Source organism: Rhinolophus hipposideros, assembly GCF_964194185.1.
Source record: "Rhinolophus hipposideros genome assembly, chromosome: 16".
Classification (NCBI taxonomy): Eukaryota; Metazoa; Chordata; class Mammalia; order Chiroptera; family Rhinolophidae; genus Rhinolophus; species Rhinolophus hipposideros.
In genome coordinates, this window is record NC_138062.1 from 32,137,645 (window position 1) to 32,153,533 (window position 15,889).

Here is a 15,889-nt window from a genome sequence, read left to right on the forward strand (position 1 = left end):
GCATTTAACCTGAGACCTAAAGGACAAGAAGTGTTAACTCTGAAGAGAGTTAAACATTCCATTTAGAGGCAAGGGCAAATTTAAATTCTTTAAGTAAGAGAGAGCTAAGCATATTGAGGCACTGAAATAAAGCTAATTTATCATTTAATTGATATTACTTGACTCTATTTTAAAATAAGTTTTCCTCTTAGCATTCACTTATACATGTACACAGACCCTACTTTCTTCTTGAAATGCCTTAAATATGCCTACATCTTAAAATAACTATGGTTTAGTTTCAAGCAACGTTTTCTCTATGGACCAAAATTTGCTGTAATTGTAAGGCCAAGAAATTCTCAAAGCCGTAAAACGCCAAAAATTTGAGATCAAGTTAGGCTTTTAAGATACTTTAAAATACAACTATAAGAAACTTCAAGTTTCTAGTCTAGCAGGTAAGAAGCTTGGAAGTTTCCACTCCATCCTAACAAGTAAAAAGCTGAGCAAACTGAAAAAATCAACTGTCCTTAGATCTGTAAGAGAGAAGTGAGGTCAAAGGGAAAACCAATGTCCCCCAAAGTGAAGAGACCAACAGGCAAACACAGAGAATCACAATCTACTAGAGCAGAAACCCACAAGCAGACACCATCATGGGAACCACGGTGACGGAAGGGATACTTGAATTGTAAATGATGAATTGCTGGAGGCTCCATGTGAATAAATCTGAGAGAGAAAAACTCCAGGGAACCCAGAGTCATAGGAGGGGACCCACACTTTTGTGACCTTTACCTCCTGGTTCTTATGGTGAATATTGGAGAAAAATCCTCTCGTGCTTCCAGCAGGAGGAGGGGGAAAGGGAACATTTTTAAATATACCACAACATTCTTTTCTTAACAAGTTCTGCCCTCAGGACAAACCATTTAACCAGAGCCTAAGCTGAGGTTTTATCAGAATCTAATTGACTTGAGAGAAGAGAAATACCCAACTCCAGTCCATTCTGACCATCTTGTACCTCCTAAGGGGTGGGAAAAAACAAACAAACAAACAAACAAACAAACAAACAAAACAAACCTGAGAAGCACTTGTGAAATTCACAGTCCAAAAGCACAAGCTTATTAAGAGACCAGACCTAATCATAGGACAATGAAATGCTTCTCCCTCTCACATCTCACCACCACATTATCAAAGGCCTATTTACAGCAGTTTTATTATTACAGCTGAATACACTAGTATAGTTGGAGACTTCAGCACTCTTCTATTAGAAATAGGTAGATTCAGCAGGGAGAAAATTAGTAAGGACACAGCTGAATGCAACAATACCATAAATCAACTGGATATAATGGACTTCTATAGACTTCTTTATCCAACATCAGCAGAATTCACATCTCCTCAAGTTCCCATGGAGAAATCCCCAAGATAGACTACATTCTGGGCTATAAAACATACTTAAAAAAAATTAAAATAATAGAAATCATATAATATCTGCTCTCGTACCACAGTGGAATTAAACCAAAAATCAATAATAGAAAGATAGCTAGAAAATCCCCAAATACATGGAGGTTAAACAACATACTTCTAAATAGCACATGGTTCAAAGAAGAAATCTCAAGAGAAATTAAAAATATTTTGAACTAAATAAAAAACCCCATAATTTATAAATGTAGAAAAATAGTGTTTATAGGATGGAGAAAAACAGTGTTTATAGGAAAAACAGTAGCTGAATGAATATATTAGAAAGAAGAAAGATCTCAAATCAATACTCTAAGCTTCCTGCTTAAGAAACTAGGAAAAACCCTCTCCTGGGTATCTACCCCCCAAATCTGAAAACATTTATCCATAAAGACACGTGTGCTCTAATGTTCATTGCAGCTTTATTTACGATGGGCAAGACATGGAAACAACCAAAATGTCCTTCGATAGATGAATGGATAAAGAAGTTGTAGTATATATACACAATGGAATACTATTCGGCAGTAAGAAAAGATGAAATAGGAGCATTTGTGACAACATGGCTGGGTCTTGAGATTATAATGCTAAGCGAAATAAGTCAGACAGAAAAAGCAGAGAACCATATGATTTCACTGATATGTGGTATATAAACCAAAAACAACAAAAGAACAAGACAAACAAATGAGAAACAAAAACTCATAGACACAGACAATAGTTTAGTGGTTACCAGAGGGTAAAGGGGGAGGGGGGTAGTAGATGAGGGTAAAGGGGGATCAGATATATGGTGATGGAAGGAGAACTGACTCTGGGTGGTGAACACACAATGGGATTTATAAATGATGTTTACAGAATTGTACACCTGAAATCTATGTAACTTTACTAACAATTGTCACCCCAATAAACTTTAATTTGAAAGAAAAAACAAGAAAAAAACACACAAGAAACTAGGAAAAAGAAGAGCAAATTAAATCCAAAGTAAGCAAAACAAAAGCAATAGTGAAAATTAGAGCAGAAATCAATGAAACTGAAACGATAGGTAAATGGATAACTAAACTACAGTATAGCCACACAGTAACATATTATTCAGTGCTAAAAAGAAAGAAGCTATCAAGTCATGAAAAGACATGGAATATCCTTAAATGCATATTACTAAGTGCAAGAAGCCAATCAGAAAGGCTACATGCTGTAGGAATTTAACGACATGATCTTCAGGAAAAGGCAAAACTATAGACAGTAAGAAGTCAGTGGTTGCCAAGGGTTTAGAGGCAGGAAAGGAGGGATGAATAGGTGGAGCACAAAGGGTTTCTAGGGCAGTGAAACTGCACTGTATGATACTCTAATGGTGGACACATGTCCTTATACGTTCATACAAACTCATAGAATGCAGACCAAGAGTAAAACCATCGGGTGATCATGATGTTGAAACGTAGGCTCATCAATTGCAATAAATGTACCAGACTGGGGATGTTGATAGTGGGAGAGGCTGTGCATGTGTGCGGTGAGGCTCCATGGGAAATCTCTGCTCAATTTTGCTGTGAACCTAAAGCTGCTCTGAAAAATAGCCTATTAAAAAAAAAAAAAAGAACCATACGTATTTAAGTTTTCTAGACATCAAACTAATTTAAGAAGTCAGGGTCAATATAATACACTAAATCTGAAAAACATCATGCTAATGAAAAAAATTAGCCACAAAAACACACAAATTGGATGATTCCATTTATATAAAATGTCCAGAATAGGCCAATCCATGGAGACAGAAGGTAGATTAGTGGTTCCCAGGGACTAGAGACAGGGGAAAATGGGAAGTGACTGTAGATGTGTGTGTGGGGTGTGTGTGTGTGTGTGTGTGTGTGTGTGTTTGTTTGTGTGTGTGTGTATATAATGCTCTAAAATCATTTTAGAGCATTTTACTGCTAATGGTTGCACAGTTATATGATATACCTTAAAAACCATAAAATGTACATTTTTAAAGCGTAAATTTTTATGGTAGGAATGTAAATTACATCTCAATAAAGCTATTATATTAAAAGTTAATGAAAATAAATATCCTTAAATACTAAAAAGTATTATAAGTGGGTAAAATCAAATAGTAATAGAGTTACAAGCTTTTCAATGAATAACAATGGAAATTTCAAGAGGACTTCTGAATTCAGGCCACTGACATCTAATGTTAAAAATCGTTTTTTGGTCTTCAAGTTTTCTTAAAATTCTGATGTCTCAGCAAATATATTTCTCATATTAAATTATATTTTTGGGAGAAAGGAGCAAAGATGAGAGTGAGAGAACATAACCTGCTAAACTCTTAATTTCATGTCTTCTGACCTCAAGAACTGTAAAATAATAAATCTGTGTTGTTTTAAGTCACTAAAAAAAATATATTTCTGGAACACAAATTATAAAAAGTCTATAAGGTGTTAAAAATTTATCCTTTTAAAATATTTACACTTCTAACATTTTTCCTTCTGGGTATTAGAAAGGGAAAATGAATTTTAAATATTCCAGATAATTAGAATTTCAAAAATATCCAGAAAATGACTAATAAAAATGCTTTGCAAACAAATAGAATAGTAACCATTGTGACCACAGATTTGAAACTGCTAGTATGACACATGTGTTTGCATATATGGCATCCAAGCTCTGTTTCATTTGTTTTGGGCACCTAATTCAGGAACATCTATTTCAATAGAATCTGTTTAATATGGAAAATAATCTTTGGTTTGAAAACAGGCTGAATATTTAAACCATTCATCAGCTCTGGCACTATTAAATGAAGGCAAATCCATTGCCCTGGATAGAAATTCCAACTTCCTCCCCAAAAGATGTTACATCAATTGTTATTAACAATATACATTTTGATAATAGGTTGAGATCGTTTCGGCCCCAAGACCTCTAATCATTCCAAAAACTCATAGTCACAAGACAACCGTTTAAAGGTTAAAGAGGGTGGAGGGATGGTAAAGAGGGTAAATATATGGTGATGGAAGGAGAACTGACTGTGGGGGGTGAACACATAATGTGATATATAGATGGTGCATTATAGAATTGTACATTTGAAACCTATATAATTTCACTAACCATTGTCACCCCAATTAATTTAATTCAAAGAAAGAGATAAAAATATATACATTTTATTTATTCCTTCATTCTAAATCTTCATCTAGCCTATATTCTGTGTCAGGTACTTCAGTAAGTTTTAAGGCTGTGATGTAGACCAAAATAAGACATTATCCTTAAAGGAGCCCCCAGTTTAGTTGAAGAAACAAGTGTGTAAATAAAAATTTGAAATACTTATGATAAATTTTAAAATTGATATAATCATACAATATAGAAGAGGGGTACCTAAATCTGCTTAGTGAGCAGATGAGTAAGGTGTTGAAATAAAATTTCTCAATTAAGAAGAAATTTCTTTTCCAAAATAACAAATTTGTGACAATTATTGAAGCTGCAATTGTTTCAGTTTTCAAGTAAAAAGCAACCCCCAGTACATGAAAAGATGCTCAATATCACTAATCATTTGGGAAATGCAAATCAAAATCATGCGATACCACTTCAAACCTGTTAGAATGGCTATTATCAACAAGACAAATAATAATAAGTGCTGGCTAGGATGTGGAGAAATTGGAATCCTTGTGCACTGTTGGTGGGAATGCATCTTCTATGGAAAAGAGTAGGAGGATCTTCAAAAAATTAAAAATAGAATTACAATGTGATTCAACAATCCCACTTCTGGGTATATACCCCAAAGAGACAAAAACAGTATGTTGAATAGATATCTGCACCCCCCTCATCTTCATAGCATCATTACTTATAACAACCAAGATATGAAAGAAATGTAAATGTTTGTTGATGGGAAAAATGGGTAAAGAACATGTAATTTCAGACAAGTCAGAGCACAAAATTATGCATAAATTTAATGAATAACATTACTTCCCCAAACAGATCATGTACCATATGTAAAACAGAACGTAAAAGTTTGGTACTCATTTGAAGGTTTGTAATGCAAATTATCATAATTCTTCTGATATTATAGTAGTTTTCACCTAATATACTAGTTATAACCTTTGAAGAAGTTAAGCATATAGGAAAATTCTATTATAAGACAGAAAAAAGGAAGAATTATTAACTTGAAAATAACTATAATAACCTTACTGAAGAAAATTTTTTGTAATAAGATACAATTAAAGCCTTTGCTTAAAAGCAAAACTATGCAATGTTAGAATAAAGCATAAATAATATGGTAATAGAAGAAAAATAAATTTAATAATATACATAATTTTAAGATAAACTTTTTATAATATCTTTAAGTAAGAGAATTCCTATGTTTTAAATTAGTATTATAAAGACAAAAAGCATGATATTATGAGGATAATTTAAATATTTGGGGCAAAAGAGTTAACTCTGTAACAAATCTTTTTTAACTTCAAAAATGATAAGGACACATCATAGGAATAAAAAAGTTTTTTCTTTTTTTTACAACTCTCTACTTCATTTTCCTAAACACTACAGAGAATGAGGCTAAGTCAATATTTATAAATCAAAATTTCAGATGATCACCTATAAACAAATAAAATATTATATTGTTTATTACCCGTAGAATTCATATCATAAATATTTTGTATGACATAGTATTAAATTTTCAAACACCAATTGTTTTATGTGACATTATAAGTATTAAATTTTCAAATACCAATAAACATGAGGGAACAAAATTCTGACAAAACTGTGCATGCGACAAAAACTATTTTGATGCCAGCACTTTTTACATAATTTGAAGAAAATGATAACTCTATGTTAATAACTGATAAGAAAACTGATCTAAAAATGTTTAATGCAGTTACAGTCCATCAACACCATCTCCCAAAACGTGGATACTAAGGTTTTTAATGATTATTGATAAATATGCTAACATTTTTCTTTATATGTATGCATACTATATGTCATTTTATAAAAATACATAAATATGATTATAACAATAGCTATGTTAAGGAGGCATTAAGTGCACTTTTTCCTTTTCCATTTGTATATCTCTATTCCTCTCTATCCACTAAAATACAAGTATATTTCTTATATGAATAAGCCATGGTAAATATTATTTCTATGAGTTTTTTTAGTTTACTTACACTTCTGAGTTTCATTTGAGTCATTTCATTATTTCCAATGCCTTATTACAATCACAAAAATCTCAAAAGCATTGTAGAATAATAAGGATTTAATTTCCAAATTTTACTAATATAGTATAATGCTTTAATTTTTAACATGTTTTTGCAGCATATTTGACAATATTTCATTCAACTATTTTACACGTTTTATTTTTGAAATTCAGAAATTTTGTCAAATCTTGACAAACTCAATTAGTGATCATATATTTAACTTCTTAAATTTATTGATAATTGATTATGTTGGCATATTTCCTGAGAAGGAGTCTTGCTTCCTTGCTATAAACTCCACTTGATTGTACTTTGTTTCCTTTGATAAATTGTTAGGTTTTTTCCCCTAATATTTATAGTTTTGCATTAGAATCTGTCTGAAAAAGGTGAAAGATGTATATGATCTGAAAAGAAATGAGAAGAGGGTAAACGGGGGAAAGAGAACTGACTCTGGATGGTGAACACACAATGTGATATATAGATGATGTAATACAGAATTGTACACCTGAAATCTATGTAACTTTACTAACAATTGTCACCCAATAAACTTTAATTGAAAACAAAAATCTGTCTGAAAGCTCGTAGTGGTTTCTCTTGATTTTGAATTTATTAATAATAGCAGAGTATGCTTTACTCTGTTTATTTTCTTCTCAAATGTTCCTAAAACTTAGTGAGACTCATCAATCTGGTAATTTGGTTCTTTGTTCAACTTATTAAGAGATTTCTTCATATATTTGTTACTTAAATCTCTTAAGCTCTATAACTTTTACTCCTTAGGGAAGTCTTAATTTTTTGTTATTTTTATTTCGTCTCCTCAAAATCTTGAGTTTTTTTTTCTATCATAACTTATACCTCTTCATATTTTCACTTTGTGCTTTGAGACATTTCTTTTTCTATATCTTTTATATCTGTAAATAGGTTCAAATTTAAGCATACTATCCTTCAGTTTACTTACTGCAGTATTTATTTGGGAAATTATGTTATTTTAGTTCCAGAGAGTATTTGTTTGGGATACACTTGAGTTTCCTTAAGGGTTTTTGTTATTAGTTTGTTCAAGTGGTTTTTGGTCTCTTACAGCAACTCTATTTCGCTGGCATGAAATTTGTTCTGACTGGATCTTTCTCTCTCTCTGTTTGAATGCCTTAAATGGTTTGTTATTTTCTTTCTTAGCCCTTAGATCTGGTGGGAGAAGTAAACAAGTGGACACAGTGTTTCTAGTTTCTGCAACACTGAGCTGGTGGTACAAGGGCAGCAGGGCTGCCAGACCCATGCTGACCAGCAAGCTGAAGCTTTCCTGTTCCTAGGTCTTTAGGTGTATTCTCAACTTCAGGAGCAGAGGACCTAATCTAACTCCTCCCTATCCCTAAGGTCACAGCCATTGGGTAAACTTCCACCAATGTTAAATTTTCCTCTAAGAACCTAAGAATCTCTGTGAGCTAGGTTTCTCCAAAAATGGTAACTCAAGCCCAAAGAAGAAAGCGTCTTTACCAATTCTCTCCATCAAGATCTTGTTCAAACCTAAAGCTTCTCCTGTTCCCAAATGTGGATCAATTTCAACAGCAATTTGACTTGGAAAAGACAGGTAGTCAGGAATTTGGAGAAAAGGTGTAGAGAGCCATGTGTCTTAGTTTTGTAGGCCTGCCAAAATAATATACCTCAAATGGGTGGCTTAAACAACAGAAATTTATTGCCTTACAGTTCAGGAGGCTGGGAGTCCAAAATCAAGGTGTTAGCAGAGTTGGTTCTGTCTGAGGGCTGTGAGAGAAGGGTCTGCTCCAGGCCTCTCTCCTTAGCTTGTACATGGTCATCTTCCTGTGCATATCATCTTCTTTCTATGTGTATCTATGTGTGCAAAGTTTCCCTTTCTAAAAGGACACCAGTCATATTGGATTACAACCCATCCGAATGATTCATTTTAACTTGATCATCACCATAAAGATCCTATCTCTAAAGAATGTTACATTCTGAGGTACTAAGGATTAGGACTCCAAACATATCTCTTTTTCAGGGGATCAGCCATATTTAGGTCAACTCTTTTGACGTAAAAAAGTGTCCAGACCTGTAGAGGATTTTTATAATAGTTTATTTTACCAAAATGATGACAATGCTGGTAAGCAAGTGAATGACATTTTGCAGTTTCTTTTATGCATTTGGAATTAAGGAGGGTACACAAGGAAGATTATATGAAGGTGAGAGAGAGCAGGGTACAGAATAGTTTAACAAAATTATGTGCTCCCTTGAGGGTGGTTACACCTGTGAAGGGTCTGAAAAAGAGGCATTTCAAAGGTGTGCTAGTTAACCTAGGTGTACAACACTAACGGACAGGGCTTGCTTAAGGCGAAGATAAACACTTTACAGGCCTGGGGTATGATTACACATCATGACCTGCTCAGGAATTTATGACTGGATAATGCTGTGAGGTTACTTTCAGTCACTGAACTTGTACATACCCCCTTTTTCATCCACAACTGCCTATCCCTAATACTCTACTGAACATATTAATTAAGCTCTAGATTCATCATGACCCAGATGCCATAAAGATAGGCAAATTGCAACAAAATTTCTTGAGGTCAATAGAATAATTGATTCTAGTCCAAAGGACCTAAGGGGATCATGAGAAGCAAGAGAACATTATCATAGGCAACTCTAGAGTTTCACGTGTACATTCTACACATCACCAGTTTCAAAATCAATGAATATTTAAAAAAATACTCAAAAGCATTATTGCTACTACAAAAGTTTCTGTCTATAAACTACCCCTTGGGTAATTCATTTGCATTTTTATTAGGTAAGTTCTTAATGTTTCTTCTTGGCTGTATTGCTGAGAAAAGTGGTGGAGATGAATATATATGCATCATATTATCCTACAATATAACAGAATTGCAATATTTAGATTTCAAACCACAAGCAATTATTTATTGCCCAATAATTAAAGTTCAGTAGTAATCCATATCCTGTGTCTGACCTTTATGTTAGTGAAATAAATAATTATTTTAAAGATAAATCATTATGAGTATATAAAGTGTGATAAGGGTAAAGGATTGCTGGAATTTTCTTTTTCTAGCTTGGAAATTTAACAATATATATCAGTATTCATCATTTTCAAATTAAGTCAGAGTTCTGGAGAAAGTATTTTATTGAATTTGGAAGTGGTCACTCATTTTGAAAATATTTTTTTTTGAGTGACAAATATTTGTCACTCATTTTGAAAATAAAGTATGGCTATATACTCCAATCTGTAGTTGACAGTCATTATCAATTCAGTATATGATGATGTATACAACACTGAGAAAGAGTATCATACTCATATTTCACCTCAGATGAAAAATGAAAAGGATGTCAGTTAAAGTTGTGGTGTTTTGAGTATTGCACATTTAAAAGCTTTTCATATTCCTACCTGTAAGAGGTCTGTCATAGAAAAGTCTATATAATGGGAAAACCTCACAAGGAATTTAAGTATGAAATGGGGTTTTTATTGGTTGGTGTATTAATAAGTGGATGAAGGTATCTCCTGATATTATAACCATATTTACGTGTTGTCAACCATCCATAAAATTTAGCAAAAATTTTTAACTTTGTACACTATTTGGTCCATAATCTAACAGTCTTTTATGATATGCCTCAAACTTATTTCCCTCTACTTTCCTTCAGTTACCAGGTTATTTTTCATGCCAATAATATAAACTGTTTAGAAGTTAGATACAATTTGAATGTCATTTCTGCCTTAAAATAGTAAGAGAGTGATATTGGAAAAGTGGCCTAAAAATCTTTGGGCCTCAATTTCCTCATCATTAAAACATGGATAAGCTTATGTATACCTTAGGGTCTTGAGAGAAGAAATTAGGTAATATATAAAGTATCCAATACAATAGTTAACTACACAAATATTACCACTGAAATCCTATTTACCCCACTTTTTCTTCCTTCTACGCTTTTGAAGATTTTTTTTTTACCCTCTTCCTCCTAAAAAGTTTTCTGCTTTAATTTCCACAGGTTCAATTCTTACTAATGAGCTGTGAATTGATCTCAAATCTTTGTTAAATATTCCCTACTTTATGGTAAAACAGAACATTTTCTAATCATCTCATGCTATCCATTTTGGAGTAATGCATTTGAATTCCCATAGCATTTCTCTTTGGGCATTGAATAGAGATTTATGGAATAACTGATATGCCAATTGCTGTTGGAATTTAAGAAGAAAATGTTTGTGAGAAAGTAAGAAGACATTCTTGGCAAGTAGTTTAGTCGTTGAGAAAGATAAGAGATTGAAGTAGGGCTTCAGAATAACTATCTGAAGAAGTTTCGGGAAAGAACTAAGATTCAAGGAATGAAAATTTTGATCCTCATTGATAGTAAATAAAAGCCATTATAAAGAGCTACAGAATAGGTTGTAATTTTTAAAAAATTCTATTATCCTGAGATAATAGAATAAACACACACACACACAATTTTACTTTCCAGTCTTCTAATCCACATCCACATGTAAATGGTCAGGGGAGTGGGGGCAGTTTGGGGGTGGGGGCAACGGAGAAACAGGGTAGAGAGACGGATGACAGAAGAACAGTTGTACCACATGACCTAGCTGTCCTCACTTGAACTTATTGTTAAGATATGGAAAATGTGCAAGAAGAAACGGTGGGTAGCCTTGTGCCTCTAGTAGCCATCTCATTAGATTTTCCACCTTCATCTTTTCAGAACCCTTATTGTGGCTGAATGGAAACTCAACTTACTCTAACCAACAACGCTTTCCGGCCAGAAGCTGGCGAGGGCTATGAGAGGATTCTAGAAGCAACGGGGTCCCCTGTGCCCTGCTGCCCACGCGCCACGTTCTTGGCTCTTCCCTAGCCCTTTCCACGGGCTTACTGTTTACTCTTACACATTTCGGTGTAAGGTCAAGAGATTGGGCCACATCCGAAAAGACCTTTCGTTACTAAATTGTACCTTTCCCCGGAAGCGAACAAGGAGGGTTTCTCAAAAGCAATTCTGCTCCCTAATGCACAAAAGCCGCTGACTCTCCCACTTCTTGGCCCTGAGGCTTCCTTCTCCGAACTCCTTCCAGTCGCCTTTTAGGTTCTGCATCTGTTACTCGCTGCTTTTTTCTTTTCTTTTTTTCCTTTTTTTTTTTTTTTTTTTTTTACAGGGTGAAGTGCTAAGCACCGCCTACCGTCGTGAGTGGCCTGTCACTCTGTCCCGCTGTGAGGTCGTGATTTGCTAGCTAGGCAGTGTCGTCTGGCCCCGCCTCCGCCTCCCTTTGCCGCGCTAGCTGTCTCGGCTTTTATCCAAAGGTGGGGAGTAGGATTCGGGCTGGCGGCACTTGGAGCAGGTGAAGAAGCATCTTTGTTCCGGCTGTTGCTGCTGTTCTGTCTCCAAACGTGGGTCTGAGTCAGGAAAGGACAAGCGTTCTTCCTTTGCCGCTAGAGCTCCCGTGAACTGTTGCCCAGAAACTAGGCACTTCATATATTTCATCTCACCCATTACTCCGTTTTCACTGTGTAAATCACCTGCACATTTGTAATCCTGTGAATCTTCCGCTCAATGCCCAGAGCAGGGACTGAAAGGGAATTTCAAGTGTTTGAAAGAGGGCCTCCGCGGTCTGCGGGGAGCTGTCTGTGGTGCTGAAGCGTTCCAGGCGTTTGTCTCCACCACCACACGGAGTTAGATTGCACATTGGCATTCCCGGCTTTCTAATTCCCCCACACTTTGGATAAGACTAATTTCAGGATCGTGAATATCTCTTCATATCATGGCCCCCGTGAGACACTTTCGGACATTAGTTTCGGGATTTTATTTCTGGGAAGCAGCACTATTACTCAGGTGAGTCCACTTGTTTTTAACAGTTGGCGAACTCAATGAAACCTGTGTACTAGGTTGCGACCACTTGTTATTGATGAAACCAAGAATGCCATTAGAAATTGACCTGTTGAAAGCATCCCTTAAATAGTATTGTTTTCGATCTAAAATCATCTAGCAATCTCTCTGTTGAGATCTCTGAAAACATGTAAATTTGCTCTATTTTCAGTTATTAATGTATTTTAGTAACTGATATATTATTTGCAGCTGAGATTACTCTGGAAAAATTATTTTAGAGCCAAGTTTTTCCTTCTCAAATTACTATTAGATCTTCCTTTTTTTCTAAGTGAATTATAAGTTCTGGATGTTATTCTCTGTTTGGAAGTTATAAAACATTTAGTTATTAGAAATGGAACATAACTAACTTTTTAAAAGGCAAAAAAAATTAGGACATAAACATTTACTGATCAGAGAAATTCTGAACATTGTTGATATATCCAGAGGTTAAGTTACATGAATCAAAAAATAAAGGCCTTGCAAGTACTATTTTCTAATGAGCTTAGTTTAGGTAATACATGGAGGCAAAATCATAAATAAATCATTAGATATGTTATATGTTAGGAATAATCTTTTTGGAGAAAGTAATATTATAAGAAACTAATTGAACAATAAAATTGTTCTATACCATGTCATTTTCTTATCATGTCCAGTCATATTTGGTAGGCCTCATTTTTTCTTTTTAATTAATTTAAAGAGAAGAAGAGAGACTAGGCAAAAGATCAGATAATTTAAGCACTGTTCTTAATTAAACAATGTATAAACAAGATATTGCTCATATAGATTTTTGAATCATCAACATAAATTTTATTTTACTGTTATAATTACCTTATTATTATAATTTTCATTTTATGGTTCGTAAGTTTTTCAAGAGGACTGAAATCAAATAATTAGAGTAACTAGTTTATGTATATACTGATTTCTATTTGAAGTATGTAAATATTCTTTCCTGGGTTGCTAGGTCAAGTTTTCATCTTTGGGCACCTTAGAAAAACATAATGTATTTCATAAACACTACCTTACAGAAAGTTATATTATTCTGATATGACTGTAGTAAAAGGAACTAGTGGTAAAGGTTATTATATTATTGAAATTATCAATTTTTTCTTAAGGGGTTGAACTTCTTATAAACAAGAATATTTTAAGTGACAATATTTTAATATGACTTCATAAAGTTTTGTAACTTTACAATTGTCACAAATTTTATATGTAGTGATCAAAGCAAAGAGTATAGAGTTTTTACATTTATGGAAATTTCATGGAAAGGAGTACAAAATTTATGTTATAAGAGAAATTGATTTTACTCTGTTTTTTGTATCTTAGATGATAATATTAGATGATCATATTTATTTTTTCAAGAAATCAGAATAGTTTAGTTGATAGATAATTAGATTTTGGAAGTTTAATGTCAGTAACTAAAATGTTTTGGTCAATGTGGTCAAATTTGTATAATGGCAATTCACCATATTTGTTGAAATATATTCTTAGATATGTAATCTTCATCATTAGAGCCTCTGCTGTTTGTCTAGGTTTATTGAAGTTCACAAAAATTGTATTTCAAATTCATGATCATTAATGTTAAATAATTTTAGTTAAAGGTGTTTATGAATAATCCAAAAATGTAATCCCTTGAAAAAGACATACCCAATATAGTAGTTTATGTGATACATGTATTCTTAATCAAGTTTTTCTTTCTTCTTTCATAAATTGAATAAACTTTTTCTTGATCATAGACTAGTCTTAGATAACAGCAGCTGACCACTCTCTGAAGAAGTTTAATCGTTATAGGTTTTAAAGATTTAAACAATTTTTGAGATATAACATGTACCCAGAAAAAGGCACAAATAACAAGCTTCCACATAAAGTTTCACAAAGGTAACACATGTATGTAAAAAGACCACAGATCAAGAAGTAGCATTGCCAGTATCACAGAAGAACTCAGACTGCCCCTCCCACCACCATATCCTTCCCCAGGCACTACGCTGCCCAAAGATAACCTCTATCCTGACTTACGAAATATGTTTTATATTATAAATATGTTTTTCCTGCTTTTGAACTTTATATAAATACTCAATTAAATCTGCTTTATTTTTATGAACATTATGTTTCTGTGATTTATCCATATTGGTGCATGTAACAACAGCTTGTTTATTCTCCTTGCTGTATGGTATTCCATTATATGAAGTCATGACAATTTATCCATTAGCCAGTAGAGGATTATTTGGGTATTTTTTAGGTTTTGGTTTGTGCTGCTACAAATATCCTTGAACATATCTTTTTGTGACTACATGTGAATACATGCATTTTTGTGAGCTGTAAGGTTTCCCTAAAAGCTTTCCAAAGCTTTCCCTAGGGGAGGAATTTTTGGTTTAGCAGATACTGCATAGGTTAGCTCTTTAGTAGAGTTCAAGCTTTCAAAAGAAGTTATACCTATTTACTCTTTTACCAGCAATGTCTGGTAGTTTTCATTGCTATTACTAGTACAAAATTTTATCTGTGCAATATTATTATAAAAATTTCTAACACTTTCTTAGACTACTATTCCAAGTCCACAGATGATATTTTTGTTCTTTTATCTTGGCATAATTTCTACTTTTTAGTAAATAAATTTTATTAAGGCAAAAACAGCAGAACAAAAATATTTACTAACATAATACAATTAGAAGTATTCATTACCAGAATATGTCAGGTATAAGAATATAATTTTTTTAAAGGAGGATTGTTCTTTATTAATAAACACATGACAAAATTGAATAAACAGACAAAAGAAATATGAATGTCTTAGTAGTAAAGTTTTTAAAAGTTTGACACTTTGCTCAGATATTGCTCTTTTTTTGAAACAATTCTTCTATGGCGTTTGGGTCCTAGTTCTCATATTAATAAAATAAAGAACAAAACACCAGTGTTCAGCTTTCTTTGAAATGTAGATAAGTGATGATTATGAAGAGCTTGTGGAACAAATTCCAAAAGCAGGGGGACTGCCAAAAAAAATTTTGTTTAAATTAACTGTTTTCATAACATAAAATTTTGATTTTCATCTTTACAGTTTGATATCAGTATAGACTTGCTATGTGAATAAGTTATGGTGCATTGTGAAAAACAATATGTGAATTTAAGACTTCATGATAATCACAAGTAAAATGCTTTTTTGGTTTACTTCAAAGCCTAAGAAAAACATTTTGGCATAGAATTTCTTGTTTTTGCTTTTGGTATGTTTTGGACGATGGGGAAAATCCTTTTTAATGTTAGCTGTATTTTCTTATGTAAGATACCGAAGAATTTTACTATTATGGGATTTCTTATGTTCAGGTACAATAGCAGGATTCTTTGCAGCTTTTTAAAATGATGCCACATATAATATATGCTTCTTCCCTTTGTGTCTCTAACTAATCATACATTTTCCCAAGTAAAGCAGGATCGTGACCCAGTTGTCTAGCCAATGCTTCAAGCAGTTTATCCTGCATATTTAG

At 33.4% G+C, this 15,889-nt stretch overlaps 1 protein-coding gene across 2 annotated transcripts in view; it reads left to right on the plus strand.

The window, feature by feature from the left end:
* The first annotated feature begins 12,244 nt into the window (after positions 1-12,244).
* GLRA3 (glycine receptor alpha 3) overlaps positions 12,245-15,889 on the plus strand; it is a 146,381-nt gene continuing 142,736 nt past the window's right edge. For both annotated transcript variants that reach the window (XM_081075682.1, XM_081075683.1), the window contains exon 1: positions 12,245-12,386. In XM_081075682.1, coding sequence (XP_080931808.1) covers positions 12,316-12,386 — 71 coding nt within the window. In that variant the 5' untranslated portion in view covers positions 12,245-12,315. The remainder of the gene's footprint in view (positions 12,387-15,889) is intronic.